The sequence below is a fragment of the Eptatretus burgeri genome, chromosome 10, assembly GCF_056783735.1.
Source record: "Eptatretus burgeri isolate ZD-2024b chromosome 10, Ebu_testis_v1, whole genome shotgun sequence".
Taxonomy (NCBI): domain Eukaryota; kingdom Metazoa; phylum Chordata; class Myxini; order Myxiniformes; family Myxinidae; genus Eptatretus; species Eptatretus burgeri.
The window spans coordinates 26,625,555-26,649,767 of NC_140970.1; the positions used below are offsets into that span (position 1 = coordinate 26,625,555).

General features: G+C 43.5%; 3 protein-coding genes across 8 annotated transcripts in view; 1 reads left to right on the plus strand and 2 right to left on the minus strand.

The window, feature by feature from the left end:
- LOC147018126 (uncharacterized) overlaps positions 1-2,021 on the minus strand; it is a 33,741-nt gene extending 31,720 nt beyond the window's left edge. The window contains exons 1-2 of one of the 2 annotated variants that reach the window (XM_085897501.1): positions 1,806-2,021; positions 1,475-1,570 (exon numbers count right to left, since the gene is read on the minus strand). In XM_085897501.1, coding sequence (XP_085753627.1) covers positions 1,475-1,570; positions 1,806-1,876 — 167 coding nt within the window. In that variant the 5' untranslated portion in view covers positions 1,877-2,021. Of the gene's footprint in view, positions 1-1,474; positions 1,574-1,805 lie in introns of both variants that reach the window. The other variant, XM_085897500.1, reaches the window with a different exon arrangement.
- A 29-nt stretch (positions 2,022-2,050) lies between these two features.
- On the plus strand, positions 2,051-19,848 carry CHDH (choline dehydrogenase). The gene is made up of 7 exons (XM_085897499.1): positions 2,051-2,813; positions 6,081-6,232; positions 6,580-6,709; positions 6,897-7,031; positions 13,355-13,497; positions 18,146-18,248; positions 19,057-19,848. Exons 1-7 carry the CDS (start codon positions 2,141-2,143, stop codon positions 19,473-19,475), a joined length of 1,755 nt encoding a protein of 584 aa, XP_085753625.1. The 5' UTR covers positions 2,051-2,140; the 3' UTR covers positions 19,476-19,848.
- LOC147018129 (voltage-dependent L-type calcium channel subunit alpha-1D-like) overlaps positions 19,793-24,213 on the minus strand; it is a 140,881-nt gene continuing 136,460 nt past the window's right edge. For all 5 annotated transcript variants that reach the window (XM_085897487.1, XM_085897488.1, XM_085897489.1 and 2 more), the window contains one exon: positions 19,793-23,924. In XM_085897487.1, the coding sequence (XP_085753613.1) occupies positions 23,295-23,924 (630 nt within the window). In that variant the 3' untranslated portion in view covers positions 19,793-23,294. The remainder of the gene's footprint in view (positions 23,925-24,213) is intronic.

A 24,213-nucleotide genomic window follows, 5' to 3' on the forward strand; every position in this document is an offset into this window, starting at 1 on the left:
GAATCACTGGACGAAGAAAGATTGGGAAGAGCGAAAAGAGCATGTACCTGGTCGACACAACGTGAAGCATGTCGCCCTTGTCGACCCAGCCAAGGTTTTCCTTCCACCACTCCACATAAAGCTCGGCTTGATGAAAAGTTTTGTACGGGCAATGGATCTGAATGGGCGTGGGTTTTTATACCTCAAGGAAAAGTTTGGCAACACCTTGTCGGAGGCCAAGATCAAGGCTGGTGTCTTTGTTGGACCGCAAATCCGACAGATTATGAAGGACGAAACTTTTCCGACAACTCTAAATCCCAAAGAGCTGGCAGCGTGGAGGAGCTTCAAAGCTGTGACGGACAACTTCTTGGGGAACGAGCGCGCGGACAACTATGAAGAAATAGTGCAGCAGCTGCTGGAGTCCTTCAGAAACTTGGCTCCAGGATGTCCCTGAAAATCCATTTCCTACATCAGCACCTGAACTTCTTCCCTGACAACTTGGGAGCAGTCTCGGACGAGCACGGCGAGCGATTCCACCAAGAGATTTCACTCATGGAGACGCGTTACCAAGGGCGGCACAACCCGAACATGATGGGCGATTTCTGCTGGTTCCTGCATCGTGAAACTGACACAGAGCAGCACAAACGCAAAGCCAAATGCCTAAAGCATTTTTAATTACATTCTAGTGGAGTTTTTCTGTAATTTCTATAATTTTGAAGCATTCATGATGAAATAAATGAATAAATGAATTTTTGTAAATTTCATTGAAATCCTGACTTCTAGGCAATGGGAATATTTCTGTTACTGAAAATCCTGACGTGATACAGCAAAACGGTTATGATTTTTGAAATCAGCGTACCCAAATTAGTCTAAATCACTTTACACATCTCCAGTAAAAAATTTTTGTTGTTCAGTGTTATCATTCATAGACACTTATACACTCTGGAGGTAAATAATTTCACTTTTTGGTTAGTAACGTTACATGACTTTCTAGGGGTTGGGAAATGCACACATGTTTGCATTTTGAAGACATGTAGGTTGATTTTACTTAATATATCCATGAAAGCACTACACTGCCTCTATGAATTCAATATTTTTGGTAAGGAAATGGCATTTAATTTGACTAGATATCTTCTTTGCCATTATGGAGATTTTGCTGATAAAATTTATCTGGAACAATTCTTGTTCAAAATTGGTGAATTCACCACCTAAAACTATCAATATACCCTGAAAAATATTTTTTCCTGAATCATCAATGTGTCCTTTCGTAAATCACACACAAAAATCAAGGAAAAAAACAAATTGAAATTTTAGGGTCATGTCCCTCGAACTGCGGAATTGCCCATATATATATATATATATATATATATATATATATATATATATATATATATATATATATATATATATATATATATATATATATATATATATATTTATATATTTTTTTTTTTTTTTAATATATATATATATTTAAATGTCGACGGGTGCCCACCTGTGATCTTCAGCATTCACTGCACGGCCTGGTGGCGATCTCGAACATGCGGTGGGTCGTCTGAGCACGGTCCAGCAGGATGGATTGGGTGCACACCTGCTGCACATACATATAAAAATATATGGAAGACAAATCGAGTTTGTGAGGAACAATACGTTCTTTATTGGAATCAATTCATATATATATATATATATATATATATATATATATATATATATATATATATATATATATATATATATATATATATATATATATATATATATATAATTATTTCGAAGACATATTAACTGGCGACCAAGCACTGCCCCCCGCTATTTCCAGGGCCTACCTGTTATTTTGTAATCTTACTTCGAGTCGGATTACTGTGAGGAATTTGTACGTTGAAGAAAACCGCGCCATGGGGGGGCGATGCCATCACCTTGGATTGGTAATCACGGCTCAACAGCAGCACGTGATGCCTGGGTTCGGCCAATCAGGAACACGCAGCCATGTTCCATGACAACCAAACAAAACCATTACGTCATACAATTCGCCACACCTCTGACCAATCAGAGCAACAGGAAAAGAAGAAGAATTGAAAGAAAGAAAAAAAAAATAAACCGACCCTCCCTCCATCATGTACAGTGTACAGTGTACAGTGCTCCGTGCTCCGCCGCTGAAAGCATGACTTGCATATCGTCCTCCAAGCCCTGGAGCAGAGTGCTGATCGGGGTCTTCGCGCGCACGAACAGCGTCCGCCATGCCGCCACCAGCGCCTCGTACATCGTGGTCGGCGCCGGCAGCGCCGGCTGTGTCCTCGCATCCCGCCTCACCGAGTCGTCCACCGAAAGCGTCTTGCTCGTGGAGGCCGGACCGCGGGACACGCTCCTGGGAAGCAAACGTGTTGCCTGGAAGGTGCACATGCCCGCGGCGCTCACCTACAACCTGAGGAACTCTCGCTACAACTGGTACTACCACACGACCCCGCAACGGGCGCTCGATGATCGACGGCTCTACTGGCCTCGGGGTCGCCTCTGGGGCGGCTCGTCGTCGCTGAACGCCATGGCCGTCGTGCGGGGTCACCCCGAGGACTACAACCGTTGGGAGCGCGAGGGTGCGTCCGCCTGGTCTTACTCGAACTGCCTTCCGTACTTCCGACGATCGGAGACGCACTCGCTCGGCGGAGACGACTACCGAGGTGCTGACGGTCCGCTGCGAGTCAGTCGGGTGCACGACGACCATCCGTTACACCTGGCGTTCCTGGAGGCAGGTCGTCAGGCAGGCTACCCCTTCACCGCAGACATGAACGGCTTTCAGCAAGAAGGCTTTGGCTGGATGGACATGAGCATACACCGTGGTGCGTCCTGCCAACTGGTCGTCGGGAAGGGGTGTTGGTTGATAAGTCCTTATAAACTTCGAAGGAACATCCATTACTCCTTTCTAAGAAGTCCACTGACCTTTGAGCTATTTGATAGACTTGTCAGAAATATTTAAGGTCTAGTTCGGTACAAACAATTTCAGCGAATGTTGGTAGTTCGGGTCTTGGGTAGCTCGGTTTGCCGTGGTCCTTTTAACTGAACTGTCTCGTGTGACTTGGACCCGGTACTAAAACTGCCTGCAGTGCAGCGTCAGCTTAAAAAGGTGTGCGGAGTACGTTTTCCGCTAAAAGCCTGCTGTCCTGCTTGCTGGCACTTGTTCAATGCCAAAGCACCTGAAAATATCCTTCATCTGAGAAAAACTTTGGACTTTGTACCGCGGTTAAATATTTTCCCCATCAAGTGAGGTCGATCGACCTGATCACGTTGGTAAACCCTTCCTCACCTGTAACACTTCATGAATGGTGTGCTTACAATGGAACCAAGTAAATCGATTATTAGCTTCCCAACCAAGTAAATCGATTGTTCGCTTCCCAACCAAGTCAATCGAATATTAGCTTCCCAACCAAGTCAATCAATTGCTCGCTTCCCAACCAAGTAAATCGAATATTAGCTTCCCAACCAAGTAAATCGAATATTAGCTTCCCAACCAAGTAAATCGATTATTAGCTTCCCAACCAAGTAAATCGAATATTAGCTTCCCAACCAAGTAAATCGATTATTAGCTTCCCAACCAAGTAAATCGAATATTAGCTTCCCAACCAAGTAAATAAATTGCTCGCTTCCCAACCAAGTAAATCGAATATTAGCTTCCCAACCAAGTAAATCAATTGCTCGCTTCCCAACCAAGTAAATCGAATATAAGCTTCCCAACCAAGTAAATCGATTGTTCGCTTCCCAACCAAGTAAATCGATTGTTCGCTTTCCAACCAAGTAAATCAATTGCTCGCTTCCCAACCAAGTAAATCAATTGCTCGCTTCCCAACCAAGTAAATCGAATATAAGCTTCCCAACCAAGTAAATCGATTGTTCGCTTCCCAACCAAGTAAATCGAATATAAGCTTCCCAACCAAGTAAATCGATTGTTCGCTTCCCAACCAAGTAAATCGAATATAAGCTTCCCAACCAAGTAAATCGATTGTTCGCTTCCCAACCAAGTAAATCGAATATAAGCTTCCCAACCAAGTAAATCGATTGTTCGCTTCCCAACCAAGTAAATCGAATATAAGCTTCCCAACCAAGTAAATCGATTGTTCGCTTCCCAACCAAGTAAATGGAATATAAGCTTCCCAACCAAGTAAATCGATTGTTCGCTTTCCAACCAAGTAAATCAATTGCTCGCTTCCCAACCAAGTAAATCAATTGCTCGCTTCCCAACCAAGTAAATTGAATATTAGCTTCCCAACCAAGTAAATCGAATATTAGCTTCCCAACCAAGTAAATCGAATATAAGCTTCCCAAGCAAGTAAATCGATTATTAGCTTCCCAACCAAGTAAATCGATTATTAGCTTCCCAACCAAGTAAATCGATTATTAGCTTCCCAACCAAGTAAATCGATTATTAGCTTCCCAACCAAGTAAATCGAATATTAGCTTCCCAACCAAGTAAATAAATTGCTCGCTTCCCAACCAAGTAAATTGAATATTAGCTTCCCAACCAAGTAAATCGAATATTAGCTTCCCAACCAAGTAAATCGAATATTAGCTTCCCAACCAAGTAAATCGATTATTAGCTTCCCAACCAAGTAAATCAATTGCTCGCTTCCCAACCAAGTAAATCGAATATTAGCTTCCCAACCAAGTAAATCTATTGCTCGCTTTCCAACCAAGTAAATCAATTGCTCGCTTCTCAACCAAGTAAATCGAATATTAGCTTCCCAACCAAGTAAATCGATTGTAGCTTCCCTACCAAGTAAATCGATTGTAGCTTCCCTACCAAGTAAATTGATTGTAGCTTCCCAACCAAGTAAATCAAATATTAGCTTCCCAACCAAGTAAATCGAATATTAGCTTCCCAACCAAGTAAATCGAATATTAGCTTCCCAACCAAGTAAATCGAATATTAGCTTCCCAACCAAGTAAATCGATTGTAGCTTCCCAACCAAGTAAATCAAATATTAGCTTCCCAACCAAGTAAATCGATTATTAGCTTCCCAACCAAGTAAATCAATTGCTCGCTTCCCAACCAAGTAAATCGAATATTAGCTTCCCAACCAAGTAAATCGAATATTAGCTTCCCAACCAAGTAAATCAAATATTAGCTTCCCAACCAAGTAAATCAAATATTAGCTTCCCAACCAAGTAAATCGAATATTAGCTTCCCAACCAAGTAAATCAAATATTAGCTTCCCAACCAAGTAAATCAAATATTAGCTTCCCAACCAAGTAAATCAAATATAAGCTTCCCAACCAAGTAAATCGAATATAAGCTTCCCAACCAAGTAAATCGAATATAAGCTTCCCAACCAAGTAAATCAAATATTAGCTTCCCAACCAAGTAAATCGAATATAAGCTTCCCAACCAAGTAAATCAATTGCTCGCTTCCCAACCAGGTAAGTCAAATATTAGCTTTCCAACGGTTCCATTTTTATTGTTCTCCACCAGCAGGAACCTTTTAGAATAAAGCGTGACAGACAGACAGATGGACAGATGGATGGATGGATGGATGGTCAGACACATGGACATACGGATGCTTCTCCTTTTGGAATAGATATAATATATAAAATGACCGTTTTTACAGCCATTTTTCCCTGCTGTGCAGGGGTTTGGCTTTTTCTTGAGGCAATGTTTTATGGCCGGATGCCCTTCCTGACGCCAACCCTGGTCGCCTCTTACGACACACAGGGATATGGTACACCTATTCTAACCGGGGCATACACCGGGACCAGTACACTGGTACTCATTTCGCCGACCTCGGAAGGATGACAGGCTGAGTCAACCCCCTGGTGTTAATTCAGCAGCCAACGGGACTTGAACTCAGGACCCTGGGATCCCAAGCCGCCACCCTAACCACTAAGCCAACACCAGGCTTCCTTTTGGAATAGATAATAGAAGAAAAAGATCATGGCATTATGTAATGATAATAATTCAATAAAATAATTCAAATCTGGGATCACAGCTTTATTGGAATCAAGTGCTCAAACAGGAAAACCAAAGAAGTCAAGTGGAGGTTTTGGAAATTATTAATGCTCCCAAGTACTCTCTCATATGACCGTCACTGACTCTGCACATGTATGTATTATCACAGGCCAACGGTGGAGCGCTGCCTGCGCGTACCTGCACCCTTCCCTGTCTCGACCGAACTTGACTGCCCTGAATGGTGCACTCGCCACGCGAGTGCTTTTCGAAGGAACGCGAGCCGTGGGGGTGGAGTACGAGCGCAACGGTAACATTGAAAGGGTAAGTGTGAGATGAAGAGAAATGTTGGTTTGAAGCAACACAAGTGGAAATGTATTCAGCAGACAATGGCACATTGTACAAGATCCTGGTAAATTTTATCGAGTAACGTTTTGCTGGATTACCAAGCACCGTTTTCAGGACCTGGAAGTCACAAAAACAGGAATATTAATTTGGTGAAAGATAAATAAATTAAGGACTACAGTGTGGACTCGAGTTTCAAAACAAAATTTTTTTTTTTTTTTGAAGATTGCCAATGAATGTAGTTTAATTCTGTCCATGGCCAAAGTTTCTCATCCATGTTTTCAACTTGCATTGCCTTTGCATTTGTTTGTGGCTGAATTGCACAGGCATATGCAGACAAAGAGGTCATCTTATCTGGAGGTGCCATCAATTCTCCACAACTGCTCCTTTTATCTGGTGTTGGGGATGAGAAGCACCTCAAGAGCATGGACATCCCAGTGGTAACTCATAGACCAGGTCAGAATGGAGGCTGCATTAACCCTTGGCCATCCAGAGGCGCACACACACAGACAAATGCACACATCACTTACAATTCCACATTAATGTTCGTCATGCCTCTTATGAACCAGTTTTGTAACCCTGCTGGAAGTTTTTCTTCCACTGAGTTGTGGAAATGTGCTCATGATTTCACCACCTTTTGCAGGTGTGGGTCAGAATCTACAAGACCACTTGGAGATCTATGTGCAGCAGGCGTGCTCCCAGCCCATCACGCTCTACCGTGCTCAGAAGCCTCTCCGCATGCTTGCCATTGGCATCGAGTGGATGCTGAAGTTCACAGGTGAGCACCCGTCGAGCTTCTTTTTGTTTTGTTTTTCGAAAACATGGAGTCTGTGACAATTGTAATTGAAATTTGAGGAACACGTATGCTTGGATAACCTGAAATACCAGATTGTACCTGAGCATATGTAAGTGTATTGTGAAGGTTTTTTTTTTTCATAGCAGTGAAGGGTATGCATAAACACAGTTTCTTCATCTTCATCTCATGTCTGCACACTCCACTGCAGTTTTGGGAGTACGCTTTCACTGAAATTGTGAATTTGGTCAGGTAATTTTTTTTTCATACATTCCACATCTTTACAGGTGCCATTGCTGCTGGAGTTCCATTGCTTGTGATCTGTCACTACAGTTGGGGATGTTAAGAGTCTCCACTTGTGCATACCCACTCTTGAGTATGAGACCCCAGTTCTGAGTAGATTCTGGTGTTGCCACGTCTGCCATGGTTCCTCTGTGTCCGCTATAGTTACCTGGACTTGACTTGATTTTAATACGTGTGGTCACGTGCTCTCCACAATTGAAGTCTGGGTAACTCTGAAGTTTTGCTAAGTGTCTTTACGGCAGCAAGAAAACTTTGTCTCGACTTGAGCCAGCCATGCACCAAAGCTGTTCCCCTCATTGTCGCTGGGACTTCGTCCCCGAGTCGTCTCGGGTTGCCTCAATCGACCACATGGTTGCATGGGATTTGCTTCCGAATTTCTTCGATCACCTATCGCCCTGTAATTGGTGCCAAGTAGGACATCATCTACCCCCTGAGAGAGGTCAGGTATAGGAGCATGTGCCAGAACAGCGCGTCGCTGCGTCCACTTTCCGTCGGTACTCCAGGGGCCTCCGTCTAGCCATCCCCCAGGCAGATGCCAGGCCCATCCCCATCTCCTTGAGATGGTGGTCAACCTGCTGCAACCATGAGGCACGTGGTCGGCCCACTGGCCTCCTCCACTCATGAGACTCCCTCGCTGAGAGAATCTGGTGAGCAGGATCAGCATCAGGAAAACGAGCCACATGTCCATACAGCCGCAACTGACACTCATGGACTATGCAGGTAACAAATCTCATCCGAGTCTCTCTCAGCAACCGCTCGTTGGACACAAAATCCGACCAGCGATAGCCAAGGATTCTCCGAAGACACCTGGTACCAAAGGAATTAAGTCTCCGTCTCAGATCCTTGGTCAGAGTCCAAGTCTCGCATCCATAGAGCAAGACTGGAAGTACCAAGGACCTGAAGACTCGGACTTTTGTCCTCCCACACAGGTACCGGCAGCGCCACACCCCATGATCCAGTGAATCCATGACTCCCCAGGCCCGACCCAGACGTCTATTGACCTCTGACTCGCAGCCAGCAGAGACATGAATATCACTGCCAAGGTAAGTGAATCTCTCCACGACCTCAACATCCTCACCACAAACAGGCACAGACAGGACAGCAGCATCCAAGATGTCACCGAAAGCCTGGATCTTAGTTTTGACCCAAGAAACCCGTAATCCCAGCAGCTCCGACTCTTCATTCAGCACCTCGAGGGCCCCCAAAAGGATGTCTAAAGTCTCCGCAAAGATGACTGCATCGTCTGCAAAATCAAGGTCCGAGATCTTGACATTCCCAAACGATGCACCGCAACTTGATCTCTCCGACATCCTCCCTAAAATCCAGTCCATACAAGTGCTGAAAAGTGTGGGGACAAGTACACACCCCTGACGAACTCCAGTAACAACTGGAAATAAGTCAGAGGTGGTACCACCACACTTCACAGCACTCTCAGAACCAGAGTAGAGTTCAGACATCAGATCGATCAGTTTTGGTGGCACCCCACGAAGACCAAGAATTCTCCAGAGGACATCCCGATTCACTGAATCGAACGCTTTACAGAGATCAACATAGGCTGCAAGCAGCCCCTGCCGAAACTCTCGCCTGCGTTCGGTGAGGACACGAAGGGCAAGGATACGGTCAATCGTTGACCTCTTTGGTGTAAAGCCTGACTGCTCTGGACGCTGGTGCTCAAGCAGATGGTGGCGAACCCTATCAAGAATTATCCGAGCAAAGACCTTGCCCGGCACTGAGAGCAGCGTCACCCCTCGGTAGTTGTTGCAGTCTTGGCGATCACCCTTCCCTTTCCAGAGAGGGACAACAAGGCCCCTCTTCCAGTCAGTTGGGATGATGCCTGTGTTCCAGGCAGAGCACAAAACTGCATGCAACGACACGAGTGCAGCATTTCCACCAGCCTTGAGAAGTTCGGCATGGATGCCACAAATCCCTGGAGCTTTGCCCCGTTTCAACTGGTTCACCGCAGCCCGTGTTTCCACAAGCGAAGGTGGACCACAGTTGATTCGTGGGTCAGCAACAGGGATTGTAACACCCTTGACATCCAACTCGACAGCTGGGGGATCAGCCTGGTACAACCGCTCAAAGTAACCGGCCCAGCAGGCCTTCACTTTAGACTCCTCTGGCAAGAGCCTACCACTCTCTGCTCGAACTGTAGTGCTCCGAGGAATGGGCTTGGATGAACGTAATGCGCGAATTCCCCTGTAAGCGGGACGAGAATCACCTGTCCACAGGTGATGCTCTACCCCCTCACAGATTCCTCGCACATAGGCCTCCTTGTCCACCCTCAGTGCACGTACAGTTTTATGCCTCAGCTCCCTGAACAGCTCAGCTCTGCCATTCAGCCTGGCCCTGCGACTCTGGTCAATGGTATCCAGTGTCCCTTGAGAGACAAAATTCTTCTTTGCCCTGCGGTGAGTTCCAAGACATCCACTGGCAACATCAAGGACGGTGGTCTTAAAGGCGCTCCACAACTCTTCAGGACCCCCCCAAAGCACCCAGACCCCCCAAGTGTCCACTCAGCCTGTTCACAAACTCCTCAGCTACTCTCTCATCCCTGAGCTTGGCAACATCCAGCCTAGGCTGGGATGGTATCATTCTCCAGGATTTAAGGTGCAGCTTTAGAGTTGCTACAACAAGCCTGTGGTCAGTATTGAGGAACTGAGCACTCCGGTAAACCCTGCAGTTCTGGATCATCCTCCAACGACCGTCAATGAGGACATGGTCAATCTCCTTTGCCACACCGCCAGCGTTGGAATACCAAGTCCAGCGATGAGCTTGTGGGCGCTGAAACCATGAACCAGCCACCCTAAGTCCATGACTTCTTGCAAAGTCAAGGAACTTAGTGCTATTCTGGTTCATAGTTCCTGACCCATGGGGACCAACACACACCTCATAACCATCCCTATCAGTTCCAGTCGATGCATTGAAATCCCCCAAGACTAGAAGTGTATCTCGTCTGGGGCACTGATCAACCACAGACTCGAGCGTGGCGTAGAATGCATCCTTCACGGTGAGATCACTCGCCTCAGTCGGAGCATAAACAGAGACCACGGAAATGACACCTAAGGAGTGACAAATCCTTAATCTCATAATACGCTCGTTGACCGGTGTTACCTCAATTATCATTGGGGTCAGCTTATTGGACACAGCTACAGCAACTCCTTGGGTATGGTAACCATCAAAGCGACCAGACCAATAGTAGGTGTAACCACCCACCATTATCTCGCCGCAATCCGGTCTCCGAACCTCAGAGAGAGCTGCAATCCCGATGTCCAAACGCTTGAGCTCAGATGATAACAGAGACAGGTGATCATCCTCTCTTAGGGATAGGACATTCCAGGCACCCACCCGAAGGGACCGCCTCAGGTTAACCCAAGGAGACCGCCGTCTGGTGGACGACACCTCAGCACCACTCCGACACACTCTCCCGCAATCTGACCCAGGGATGTTACCCCGTGGTTTCCCTCCTATCAAAGATTGGGGGTCCCGAAGGCTTTGCCCCAATCCCGTCATCCGGTGAGCTGCCCTTCGAAGGGAAGCTGCACAGGAGGTACTCCACTGAGTGGGTTTTCAGATTTTTTTGCGTTTTTGCGTTTTGCGGAATGAAGGGTTTTACGGTGGCCGGAGTGCAAATCCTGCCACCAACCTCCTAATAAGAAGTAACCCAACTGTAGGAGGACGTCCGCAAACACAGTTGGGCACTAGATATGGATGGCCGTTGGCTCGCAAGGAGCTCCTCCGCCCTTTGATAGGTTTTGTTTTTAATCCTGCTGGGTGTCCATATCCAAACACCCCCCTCACCAGAAAACCTGGTGGGGGAGACGGTTTAGTCGCCGACAACCCGACCATGGAACAGGTTAGTACAGGTTTACATGGTACCTGTAGCAGGTCACAGATCGAACCTGACCTGACATAGCAACTGAGAGAACTTCCTGGGATTTACCAGCTTACCTGTTTTTGTCGCATCTGCGTGTGTACCGTATCAATCTTTCCACAAGGGGTTTCGGCACATTTCATGTTCCCTCGAGTCATATTCCCAGTTGGACAGATATTCGATGTTATTTATTTTTTTTTTGTAACCCTCATAAAATATAACAAATAGTGTATTTTATTAATTCTGAACAATGGAATTGAGGTCCATGTGAAAATGCCTGAGATTTGCACCAGTACACATTCACACAGCTGGTGATTATCACACGCATGGTGAAAGATTTTCTGAACAATAGAAGTAGACCAACAAGTATTTGCAGGTAAAGTGCTCACCGCAGTGAGTGGCATGTATTGAGTTGCAGGTGACTTCCTGAACTGATAGATGTGTTAAATAAGTGAAATCGTAACAGTGAAAAATTACGCATTCTAATAAAATCGTTCGGGTGAATAATAACTGGAACCTTGCAGCAGGAAAGGTAAGCATATACAGTGTGGTCGGAATTCTCGTGAAAAGCACCAAAGTCTGGAGACAACGAGCAATAAGAATGGAAAATGAATGGCTTGATTAGACTTTAATGAACATCAAACGAGCCTGGTGTTGGCTCAGTGGTGAGGGTGGCTGCTTGGGATCCTAGGGTCCTGCGTTAAAGCCCCGTCGGCCGCTGAATTAATACACCAGGGGGTTTACTCAGCCTGTCATCCTTCGGAGGTTGGCGAAATGAGTTCCAGTGTGTGTACTGGTAGAGGGGCACTGCATCAGCGACACAGTCGCGCTTCAAGAAATGATAGCTACCCCGGTAGCTAAGCTGCCATACGACCACCACCACCAACATCAAACCATTTGTAAGGAGCGGCAAAGTGGGCCGAGGTTTTCATGCAGCGATGTATCCATCGAGATCACTTTGCACTATAATAATACCATTCCTTTTGTGCCATAAAGGCACATAGGGCTGCCGAGGCAGTTTCATTGGCAAGGAGTACAGTGCTGGACGGGTCGCCACTCTGATGCAGGTTACCCCGAATGGTTATTGCCCCAGTACACTGGTACTCATTTACCTCAGAAGGATGACAGGCTGAGTCAACCCCACCTGGTGTTAATTCAACCGTCGACAGGGGCTCGACCTCAGGACCCTAAGGTCCCAAGCCAGCCACCTTTAACTGCTAAGCCAACACCAGGCTTTACTTTTTTACTAATGCTGGGTCATGTGCACAATCAATGCTGGATCATCTTTTACACGTCGAGAACATATTTTGAGGTACTTAACATCAACTTTTGGAGAGTTTTGGCTTTCTTCCCCAACTGCTTCTATTCCTTGCTCAGTCTTGCACACAGCTCCTGCTGGAACATCGAGTTGGGTTGCATTCCACCGCATGACGTAACCTTCGCTAGCTGAGACTGATTGATATGTGCTTGTCACGTCATGTTTCCTTCCCAAGACCTATAGTACTCACCACACCACAGTGTTATCACAACCTATATAAGTTTATAGTCCTCCTGCAGGTGTGGCCCTTTCTGATTGCTTGCATAACAACCAATCACAGTTTTCAAGGTCAACACACAATTACACAATGGAGCATTTCATCACTGCACATGAGATGTGATTCTATCACATGTTAACTGCATTTTATGCATGACTTTGTGTCATACCATAGTACATACGCTACATGCATTTTACACAGTGCGCTCTTGAACAAAACATGCACCAGTGGAGGACATGCAGAGCATTGGTGCTGCCTAAGCAGTCTCCTTGGCTATTGGGCACGATCTTGGACAGGTCGCCTCTACAACACAGGATACCAGCAAGCTGGCACTCATTTTTCTGACCTCAGAAGGATGACAGGCAGAGTCAACCCCACCTGATATAAATTCAACAGCCAAGTGGGATTTGAACTCAGCATTCAAGGATCCCAAGCACACCACCCAAACCATTAAGCCAACATCACGCATCGTGGAGGATATGATGAGACCAAATTGCATTTTAAGATTGTACAAAATATGGCTTTCTAAAATTAGGCAAAATGTAGGATTGTTTTATATATTTGAGGATATGGTCATGCTTCTCCCCGTGACACCACAGGTCAGGGATCAAGTGCACATCTACACACAGGCGGCTTCATCCGGAGTGCGCCTGGTGTTCTTCATCCTGACGTTCAGTTTCACTTCCTGCCCTCCCAAGTCATCGATCATGGGCGCACTTCTCCCACAGCAGAAGCCTATCAGGTACACACTTGTTTGAGTCCCGCCACCAAAAATGAAAATTAAGCATCTTTATTCTCTGGTCCGGATTTCTGAATTTTGTTTATAACTTCAGTGTGGTTATCTTTAGGATCACTCAAGACCATGAATGAAGAGTGTTCATCCTGCATCGCTCCCAAAATTGTTTCATTTCTTGGTCGAGGCAGAAATTGTTAATGGGATCTTGTGACCTCTGCCACAAAAGGTGGATGGAGCTGGTTTTCAAACCTGTCTGTCTGTGAGCAGGATATCTCAAGACGTTATGGACGATGGAGTGAGTGTGTGTGTGTGAGTGTGTGTGTGTGTGTGTGTGTGTGTGTGTGTGTGTGTGTGTGTGTGTGTGTGTGTGTGTGTGTGTGTGTGTGTGTGTGTGTGTGTGTGTGTGTGTGTGTGTGTGTGTGTGCGCGCGTGTGCGTGCAACAAGGACAAACGTCGAGATTGGTGCTTGAATTCAGTAAGCTAATATGCAAATGGTCTTCAACTTTCAAGTCAATCGGATGAAAATCGACAGTTTTAGAAACAAGCCTATCAAGTACATCCCGCTCAATTGGTGTGTGTTATTTTGAGGGAAACCTCGGCCAAAAGGTCAATGTGGCCAAATTTCTAAAGTCCTCAATTTTAATCCAATTGAGTTCAACTTTGAAGAGCATTTGCAAATTCGGTCAATTAATTCAATCACCTACTAATTTTGAGGTAAAGATCTGCCAAAAGCCAATTTTGGCCAAATTTTCTAAAATCCTCAATTTTCATCACCATTTCAGAAATTGTCAATTTTCATAAAATTTGAACAGGATTTTCATATCAGCTCAGTGAATTCAGCCACCAATTATTTTTACGTTAAACGGGTCAACATAGGCCTAATTTCTTAAATTGAGCGATAGGGCCAAAAACTATTATATATATATATATATATATATATATATATATATATATATATATATATATATATATATGTCAATCCATCGAAAAAAGTTGTGGACGAGTCATGACAAAACTAGGTGAATGAGTTGGTTATGTGAAAAGAACAAGTGGATTAGATTTTCGTTCAGATCCAGCCCATCAGTGGGATACAAAACGTAAATTGTTCAGCCTGGCAGAGGTATACGCTCTACCGAGTACTGTTCTACTTTGTTCTGTTTTTCAATGTGTCGCTCTGAGTGGTTTTTCATTTGTTTGTTTATTTGTTTTCATAGAACTTTCGTGTTTTTCTCTGCAACCACTTGTCTGATTGAGACAAAATTGTCTCCATAGGTGTGACTACTCATGCAGAATGTTTTAATAATTATGATGTCATAGGTCACGTGGTATGGCAACCATGTTGGATAAATGGAAAAACTTTGGAGCTCTCTATCTCTGAAACCGCACCAAGAATAAAATTGAAACTTGGCACACGGCAAGTACTCCAGTTTTTTTTTTATGATGTACATGCAAAATAAGTGATTTTTTTTATGATGTCATAATTGCATATGTACAACACTACATCTGATCAGTATAAAAAAATTGAGGGTCAGAGGGATAAAATGGTCCACAGAAAAAAAAAAATTTGATGAAGTCATCGGTCACGTGATTCGGCAGTCATATTGTTTAAAATTAAAAATACCTTCAAAAATATTTTTCTCTGATGTGGCTGAACCGATCGAGGCAAAACTTTACAAGTGTGACCGCTTATCCATGAGGAACAAAAGGTTCACACATGATGACATAGGTCACATGGTTTGGCAGCCATATTGGATTGAAGAAAAATATTAAATGTTTTCTTTAGAACCGCTTAATCGACCGACGTGAAACTTCACAATTGTGATCTAGTAGTGATGGGAATACATATTTTAAATTTCAACTTTATTGGACACATAGTCTGGCAGCCAGAAGTATTTAATTTTTTGATCTGGGTTCTTTTTGATTTTTTTTTCTTTTTTTGAATATGGCTCACTTGGCTGTTCCTCGATGGGTTTGAGGGTGGAGGAGGAGGAGGAGCTGAAACCCAAATCCAATCCAGGTTCCTCCTGATAACTTCATCTTTGCTTTTTCAGGCTCCTCATGAATCCAATGCAGGACTTGTACCTATTTGGTCTTCCATTTGATTTGAATTTATTTTCATCCCATTCTAAATTCAGTTGAATAATAACCAGAGTTGGTGTCAAAGCCACCCAATGCTCACCTGTTTATACATTTATCGTTTTTAAAACACTAGCCTCATAATTAATATTTTTTATAAAGCATTGCAGTGAAGTCTGATCCAAATAATTTCAAAGCAATATATGTATTTGTATATTGTAATCAGTAACAAGTGAGCACAATATACGCCCGAACAAGAAGGTATATACAGAATTGTGCTACTACATGGAAAACAGCATCCTGGTTGCCATGGCAACCACTTTAGATGACGAACGTATGTCGCGACACACCGTCTCCAGTCTGTACCTATGTACCAAATATGAAACGTGAAAGTTGAAAAATTTGGGAGTTAGAGTGCAGACAGGAACGGATGGAAAACAGCATCATGGTTGCCATGGCAACCACTTTAGATGACAAATCTATGTCACGACACACCGTCTCCACAGTCTGTACCTATGTGCCAAATATGAAACGTGAAAGTTGAAATCTTTGGGAGTTAGGGTGCGGACAGGAACAGACAGACAGACGGACGGACGACCGGTATCGCATAATACGCCCAGATATATATATATATATATATATATATATATATATATATATATATATATATATATATATATATATATATATATATATATATATATATCGGTCGTATAAAAAAGTGTGGTAGATAAAAACATTAGAAAGGAAAAAATAACTTGCACCAAAAACTTTAACATTTTCACGCTGACGCTCATGCCGGGGGTATTGCTATAGCTCTCTGTTCTTCGAACAGGTGAGCTAAAAACGTCATGGGTCAGGGTCAGGTGGCCAATCAAAGTGGGGTTCCATCAAAGCGGGACGTCTTGGTACCCGGTCATCACTGCCAGCAGTTATAAAGTGGCAGTTCTAATTATATCACTTATTAATTACGTAACACACCAATACACAAACGGCACACAAAACTACACAAAACAAGTCCTGGTGAGGGTCTGCAATCTCTGATTGCCCTTTTTCTTGTTACTTTTGTTTTCCTTTGAAGGATTTGTACATTCAATCTGAAGCAATATACCCAAACATTATTATATCACCTGTGGAATCCAAACTGTAATTTGGGATTTGATCTTTGCTCTTTATATCTATGGAATATACCAAATATACACTGATGTCATCTGTCATTTTTGTGTGTTAAGTTTGAAGTCCATTTCCTCCTTCTGTGCTTAACAACAGTTTGGATGTTTGTCACATTACATTAATGATGTCAAAGTTTTGTTTCATCAAAATATTTTTGTAAATGTTTGAATTTCTAACACTTGTGCCCTTTTATGATAAGTAATTTTGCTCCCAGCATTCTCTGCTCTTTTTCATCGTTAGTTCACTTGACCACTTGTTCTGTTACACACTCTTCATGGCCATCATCCTCCTATTTGTATTGGAGAGTTTGTCGAGGGTTCTGGGCTATCTTAGCTTTCACTTACCTTTCCATTGAGCCTCAAAAAAAATTAATGGATGTCAATTTCTTTTCATATCGCCCCCTTTTCCTTGATCAGTTCATCATATTCCATAGGTCTCTCTCCCACTCACTGTCCATTCTAGTGTGTAGTGGCTCTCTGTTCTTTACAATCGAAACATATCACAATGATATCTGCTCACCTATCTCCAAGGTTGGAAGAAAATGTGCCCACTTATCCAAATTAAGATCCGGGACCAGTCCTGTATGAATTGTGTTTTTTATTTGCTCACTTCTTCTCCTCTTGCTCTCAAACTGCGGTACACATACATTTATCGTGTTTTTTGTATTCAGTGTTTTGGGTCATACAGGAGCTCTAAATATTGTGAGTAGGAATTCTAGGGTGAGAGGATAAAAATCGTGATGAAGAAATTGTTTGATAAATGGTTTTGTTCCCTGAGCAGCAGTATGGTTATTCGTGATGAAGAAATTGTTTGATAAATATGCAGGTGTGATTGATAGCTTAGGACAGGTGGTTAATTTTGATGCAGGTGCTTATAAGGACGATGATCCAGATACCGAGGATGATAAAATGAACAGTAATATTGGGAGCTTTGTTTAAAATATAAATTTTTCATTGTTCATAAACTTGTGATCACTGCGTACATTTTTTTAATCAATGCTCCTTCGCCACGTTAAAACATAAGTAAACTCGAAAGCCTCTCAAAATGCAAAGCCCATCCATGTACCCTTTGTACTCTAAAGTTTACGAAAACTCCATATTCTCAAAGTAAAGGTTTGTTGAAAATTTGATGACAAAAGCTCAAATGGTTAAAAAAAAAAAGTTATGACCTGGACAGACACACAGAAACTCAATCGCAAATAATGAAACACGAAAGAGATTTAAAAATAAATAGATAAAACCACAGCCGTTTCATGTTGCACAGGCGGACGGACGGACTAACAAGGACAATGTACTGTTGTTAGATTTTTGAAAAATTTGTTTTGTACTTTGTCTTTTCCTTCTTCCCCTACTGCTGCCCCTTTACCTCTCCCCCCCCCCCACCTTCCCCCATGATCTTTCACCAGGTGCACGTTGGACCAATGAGGCCCACGAGCCGTGGCTGGATCAAATTGAACTCGAGGGATCCCCGGGAACACCCTGTTATCGAAGCCAACTACCTTACCACGAGTAAGGCTTTTGACCAAGCACAACCCACATGAAACAATACTGATATGAGTTTGTTTTACTTTCTTTGTAATGATCATAAATCATAGCTTGTATTGTTTGAGTGAATATTATCAGGATTGTGTATTATTTATACCAGCAGAGTAACCGCCCTATGGACGATCTTGTTCCAAGCATGCAACACGTTTTTCTGACGCATACCTTTATTTGGGTAGTGTAGAGGTAGCCGACATCTCTGTATTGGCAAAAACAAAAACCTCGGGTTACGTGCATGAAGCAAAAACATACCTACTGCTTCCATTTCAAAACGCCTCACTGCACTGGAAAACGTGGGGACAGGAATACTGTACGTACTGTAAATGGTGAGGGCTTGTAATACCCTCCCCCACCTGGAGGTGGCGCTACACGATACACATTTGCGTCCACCCCTCTCCCCTCCCCAAAGACCACCGGCAAAGATATAAACACCCCTACGCAATAATTGGGGTCATGCTGATCCTATGGAGCAAGTCTGGATGTAATCAGCCCAGAACTGTCGAAGTAGCTTGACAAACACACAAACACCGGTCCATGAATTATTGTGAGGATGCACTTTGCCGAAATTTTGGAGAACCTGGCAAAACACCCCAATTCTACACAGTCTGTCAGGTTACTAACTTTGAATTTAGAGAAATTTGCTTTGTTAATATGTTCAATGATCTGCTTAGACTTCAGGGAAACTATAACGTTACAAACTGATTTGGATAATGGTTTTGGTTCTACCATTGTTGTCCTCAACTTGTCTTTGCCTCTTTCAATGTACCTGTGACAGAACAAGATGTGTGGGAAGTGCGCCAGTGCGTAAAAATGTCCCGGGAGGTGTTCGCCCAGCCGGCTTTCAACCATTTCCGAGGGCGGGAAATCCGACCTGGACCCGAAGTTAATTCCGATGCAGAGATTGATGCAGCAGTGCGCACATTGGCCGACTCTGCGTACCACCCCTCCTGCACTTGCAAGATGGGAGACCCCGAGGATCCCACCACTGTGGTAGACCCTGAGACCCGGGTCATTGGTATAGAGGGTCTTCGAGTGGTGGATGCATCGATAATGCCTTCGATTGTGAGTGGAAACCTGAATGCACCAACGATCATGCTGGCTGAAAAGGCAGCGGACATTATCAGAGGTCTTGCCCCACTTCCTCCCTGCCATGTCCCAGTGTACTCACCGCCAACCCTTGAAACCCAGCGATAATTGCAGGGAGCTCGGCAATGGTGCGTAGATGTGGATAAATTTAAAGCATTTTGACAAAGATTACACTTTGAATTAGGATGCCTGTGCGGTTAATATCATGCTGAATCTGGAATTGTGTCACAGGAGCAAGACACTAAAGTTGTGCAAAGTTTATCCTTTGAGACCAAAATCAGTTTTCTTGCATTTTCTGGTGAGAAAACCACAATACAAAAAATGTTTACAGGTTTAAACATCGTCAGGATACTAATAAAATCGCTGTCTGTTCTGTGCAATCAATGGTGTTGCGTTTCTAAAATGATGATAATCCAGTATTCTCATTATAACTTGAATAACTTCTTTTTTAATAAAGCTTTATGGTTACAGAGTAGAACAATGTCATGTGCATGAATTATTTATTGTCTTCACTGCCGAATGCAAATATGAATACATCTCTCCTTAAAGCAAACAGTCCCAAAGGTGAACTGTGCAATGCAGCATTGTATTTGGTGCATACTTGTTTAAATTATCACTCAATCAAAGCTTTGCTAAAAACATCGATGAAGTGGAAAAAATATCATTTACTAAACGACAAACTTTTATAATCACCATCACAATTAATGGTTCGGTGCAGCCATTACTCCAACATCCTTACTTTGCAGATCTCCATCCATCCTTATTGTGCATACTCGTTATCATCCGAAGTTGTGTATTTGCTGCACCAATGCTTGTGAAATTGACCGTCCTGCCAAACTCTTTTTGAATAATGGGCATTTTTTTCGTTCTTGACAATTCTGCCAAAAACAGCCACAATTACTTACACTCTACTGCAGGGTCAGCCAGGGAACGTTTTTGTCCCAACTCTTTCATGCACCGGTTGACTCGGCCTAATGTTTGACTGAAGGTGGCAGGAATTTATAATCTGTTCATGGTGCCGCTGTAACTCGCCTCCTCTTCCCGAAAGACACTGTGAGATCTTTAACATCCATCAACCTAACCCGGCAGACGGGATACCTTGCTTAGCATCCATCTGAGGGATGGCACACTTTATGATTCAATGCCTTCCCGACAATGCACCAACTTGACAGTTTATAGTCGTGTTGGGAATCGAACCTGACCTGATAGCACAAGGGCAAGCGTGCTACCTCTGCACCATCCTTTTGGATCAGATATATCGTACTGTTGTTCCATTCCATTTTCTTATTATTGATAAATGATAATGCTGAACAGGTGCACTGATGACTTTGTTGACCCTGACACTGCAATACTTGGGTTATGGTTAAGGCTACTGTTGGGGTTTGTGAAGGGGTTAACATTGGTTAGGGCTGTATTTGTGCTGACCTTAGCCTCGCTGATCACCACTGGAGTTAACTTATTTGATTTTTTTCATTATTATAATCTTTATTCCATTCTATAGCATTGGCTGTATTTGATTATGTAAATTAGCCTTTTTGGGGCCAGCTGTTAGTTTTACGCATGTATAGTGGAATTCCCCCACCTCCCCATATTCCATACCTTCCATCTTCCCTTCTTTCCTCTTCTAGTTCCCCAAATGTGTTTCCCCTCGATGCACACACTCCCCGACCCTTCTTTCTCTCTGCCATCAATTTACATTTTGCGTTTATTGTATGTTACTTTGCACTTTTTCCTGGTTCTGTTCATGTCTGACATCACACTATTTTTCTGCAACATCCCATTTTTGTAGACGACAGCAACATGGAATCTGCTCGAGAGGAAAAAAAACAAAAATAAGTGAATTTGGGTCATTAGACAGGAAGTTTTGAGCGATGTTTTGCGTTGTCGACTTCAGCAGTCCCATGTGCTCTCCAGTGTATTTCACTGAATGAGTTCCAAAAAAAGCCAGAGTGCTTAATACTCTGCCCAATGTGATGCAGATGGGTATTTATACACAGAGTACCATCCTGCTTTTGTATACAAAATATAGGCTTGTGGAAGGGTGAGGTGACGGAGATTGATGCAGTGTGGTCAGACAATGGACCCATCAAGTAAGGAAATGAACGAACAGAAAATGAGGAGGGAGGAAATGTAGTAAGGTAAGAGGGTTTAGTTAGGTAGAATTAAGAGGGATAGAAAAGATCACAGGTAGAGATGGCGGATGATATTAAATGGTGGCACACCATTTGCTGGAGGGAAGAATATGATGAACCGCCTCCAGCAAACACTTTCACAAACCCAAAGAAAAAGAGGAACAAAAGAGTACATCTGCATTTTAAAACTTGCATGAAGAAGGTGTGGGTGTTAGAGGAGCTGGGAAGGACCAGGGGCTGAGACAGCAGAGGGGATTCGACCAGAGGAAAAGCAGTAAAATGCATATAGGCCACCGCTCTGTTTGCGATGTCAGAGTGATGGGTCTTGTGCTTTGGCCTCATCATGGGTAATGCCAATAATGTTGAAAGCTTTAGATACCACATAATCCAGAAGAGACAGACATGATGCTGGGACACCAATCTATCAGGAATAGCAGTACTCCATCAAGCTGCAGACTAAGGCCTTTTAAGCTGTGATTGGTTCTGATATTTCCAGGAATCATTGATAATTCCCAGTCTGCAGATGGCTAGGAAGACCATCTTTGCTATGGAGTCGACCCTGGAGAGGTAATGGCCGATTGTGAGGCTTAGACTTTAAAGAGACTGAATCTCTTCTTGTGGCTGACCATGGAAATAGGTCGTTTAGTTTGATGATCCTTCCGGAGTGACAGTCAGATGTCGAGATTTGCCATGATTGGAAAAACATCTTCCATTTGTCATATCTGCATCTAATCAATTCCAAAGTGCCAGAGTGATGCAGCTACTGTCTGCATGTCACTTCAATGAGGGTACTGTATGACACAATGTGGAGTCTTCTGTAAAAAGGAAGAGATGGTTTCCAGAGCTTGGGACCAGTCATTTATGTAGATTCGGAACAAGATTGAGAAAGTCGCTGCGTCGGGATACTCCAACCTACACTGAGAGTGGTGCAGAAAGGGCTCCATTGATGGCACCTCTGATTGTGGAAGATGTCAGAAAGCCAGGTTCAATATTTAGGTGGCCTGGTATGCCATAGGTAACTTGCTTGACAAGCAGAGCAAGACGCCAGACTCTGTCCAATGCCAGAGATATATCCATGAAGACAGAACTGACCTTTTGCTTGAGAATCAAACCCTCAAGGAATTGCTGATAGAGCAAGCTGCAATGTGGCCAGAGATGATTAACCAGGACATAATCCAAACTGATTGTCAGAGATAAGTCTGTTTGAAAAGAGTTAAGACAAAGTCAGCAGAAATGATGGGTTCCATGACTTTGCTTGTAAATAGAAGTGTACTTACTGGCCTGTAGTTGAAAGGACCTGGTTTTGCATCCTCCGTTTGAATGCAAGTGGTTTACTTGATGTGTACATCATGCTTGCAAAATTCTCCTCTTTCTAAGTGTTTTACTATTTCAATACTTGTTGAAGCCTGTATACTGGATTTGAATGTCTATTTTATTCTTAAATAAGTCAAGCTATGCTTTTTGTCTGCCATGCTAAGGGAAACCAAAAGATAAATTGTGTGTTGCAACAAGTCGAAGCAACAAGCAAGTGAATGAGGAGAGAGGGTGGGAGGAAACATGCAATTAAGAGGGTTGGGTTAAAATGGGTAGATAATATCACAGGTGGGGATGAGGGGTGACTTGAGAGGGTGGTGTGCCACCAAATGTAAGCCCTCAAGGGTACAGTGGGATTGAACAGCATCAGGAAGTTTTTGGAAAAACTGGAGTGGAAATGATGGGTCCTTTCAAAGTCATTTTTCTAAAGTGTTTTTTTTTTTATCTCTCCTTTCATGAACTTATATATCGATCCTGGCCATTAGCTGTCATAAAGCCAGTAGAAGTCAAGACTTGGAACTTTATTTTGCTCGTTCAGTTTGGGCCTAGCAGAGTCATTTTTGTAATCGTCAACCTCTTCGTCATAGCTATCTACATCACTGGCGGTCAGTAAAGAGACTTTGATGGAAGGAAAGGAGCTGTGGTCTGATAATGGATTCAGCATGACAGGCATGGCCAACAGGCTTACCTTGCTGGAACAGAGGGAGGAAGCTGGCAGTTCGGATTTTGGTGTAGACTGGTACGGTGGAGGTGCAAGTGCCATGAGTTGAGATGGAAAGTAATGACGGTCTTTCATCCGTGAATCCAGAGATGGGTCATGGTTGGTATATTGGTTCAAACTGTAGGGGTGATGGGTTAATAATTGGCAAGCTGGTGAAGAGATCATGGTGTGCTGAGATTTTAGGTTATGAGCAATAGGAGGTAGTTGCAGTGGTCTCTGGGTGGTTCTCAATGATCTTTCCCAGCTGATGCTATGACTACCATCACGAGGAATGGTGGATGGTGAGATGGAGAGGGTATTGTTGCTCAGCTTGATGTCTCCATCCCACAAGCTTCCTGAAATGGCACGGCGTAGGCAAGGGCTGGTGTCTTGTACAGTCCGAAGACCAGCCTTGGAGGGAAATACCACAGAAATTGATGAATTATGATTATGGAAATGATGATTGTGGACATGTATATTTGGAACAGGTGGGGGAATCTTTCCTAGTTGAAGGACCATAACAGCCATTGTTAAACTTAGTGTGGGCCGGTTGTATGCCTAATGATTTGTTGGTAATTTAAACAGCATATATCCAGATAATTAATGTAACTAATGATTCTGACTGTTACTGCGCACACAAAAAAATATTGTAATGTCACGAAAGATCCTCATTCTTGATACCAACTCAATAAAAGTAACA

Bases quoted from the DNA above. Each gene is read 5' to 3' on its own strand.
- CHDH (XM_085897499.1), top strand. From the start codon at position 2,141: ATGACTTGCATATCGTCCTCCAAGCCCTGGAGCAGAGTGCTGATCGGG. The intron at 6,710-6,896 runs GTCAGAATGGAG...CACCTTTTGCAG, and splicing joins AGTGGTAACTCATAGACCAG to GTGTGGGTCAGAATCTACAA. The intron at 18,249-19,056 runs GTAAGGCTTTTG...TACCTGTGACAG, and splicing joins AGCCAACTACCTTACCACGA to AACAAGATGTGTGGGAAGTG.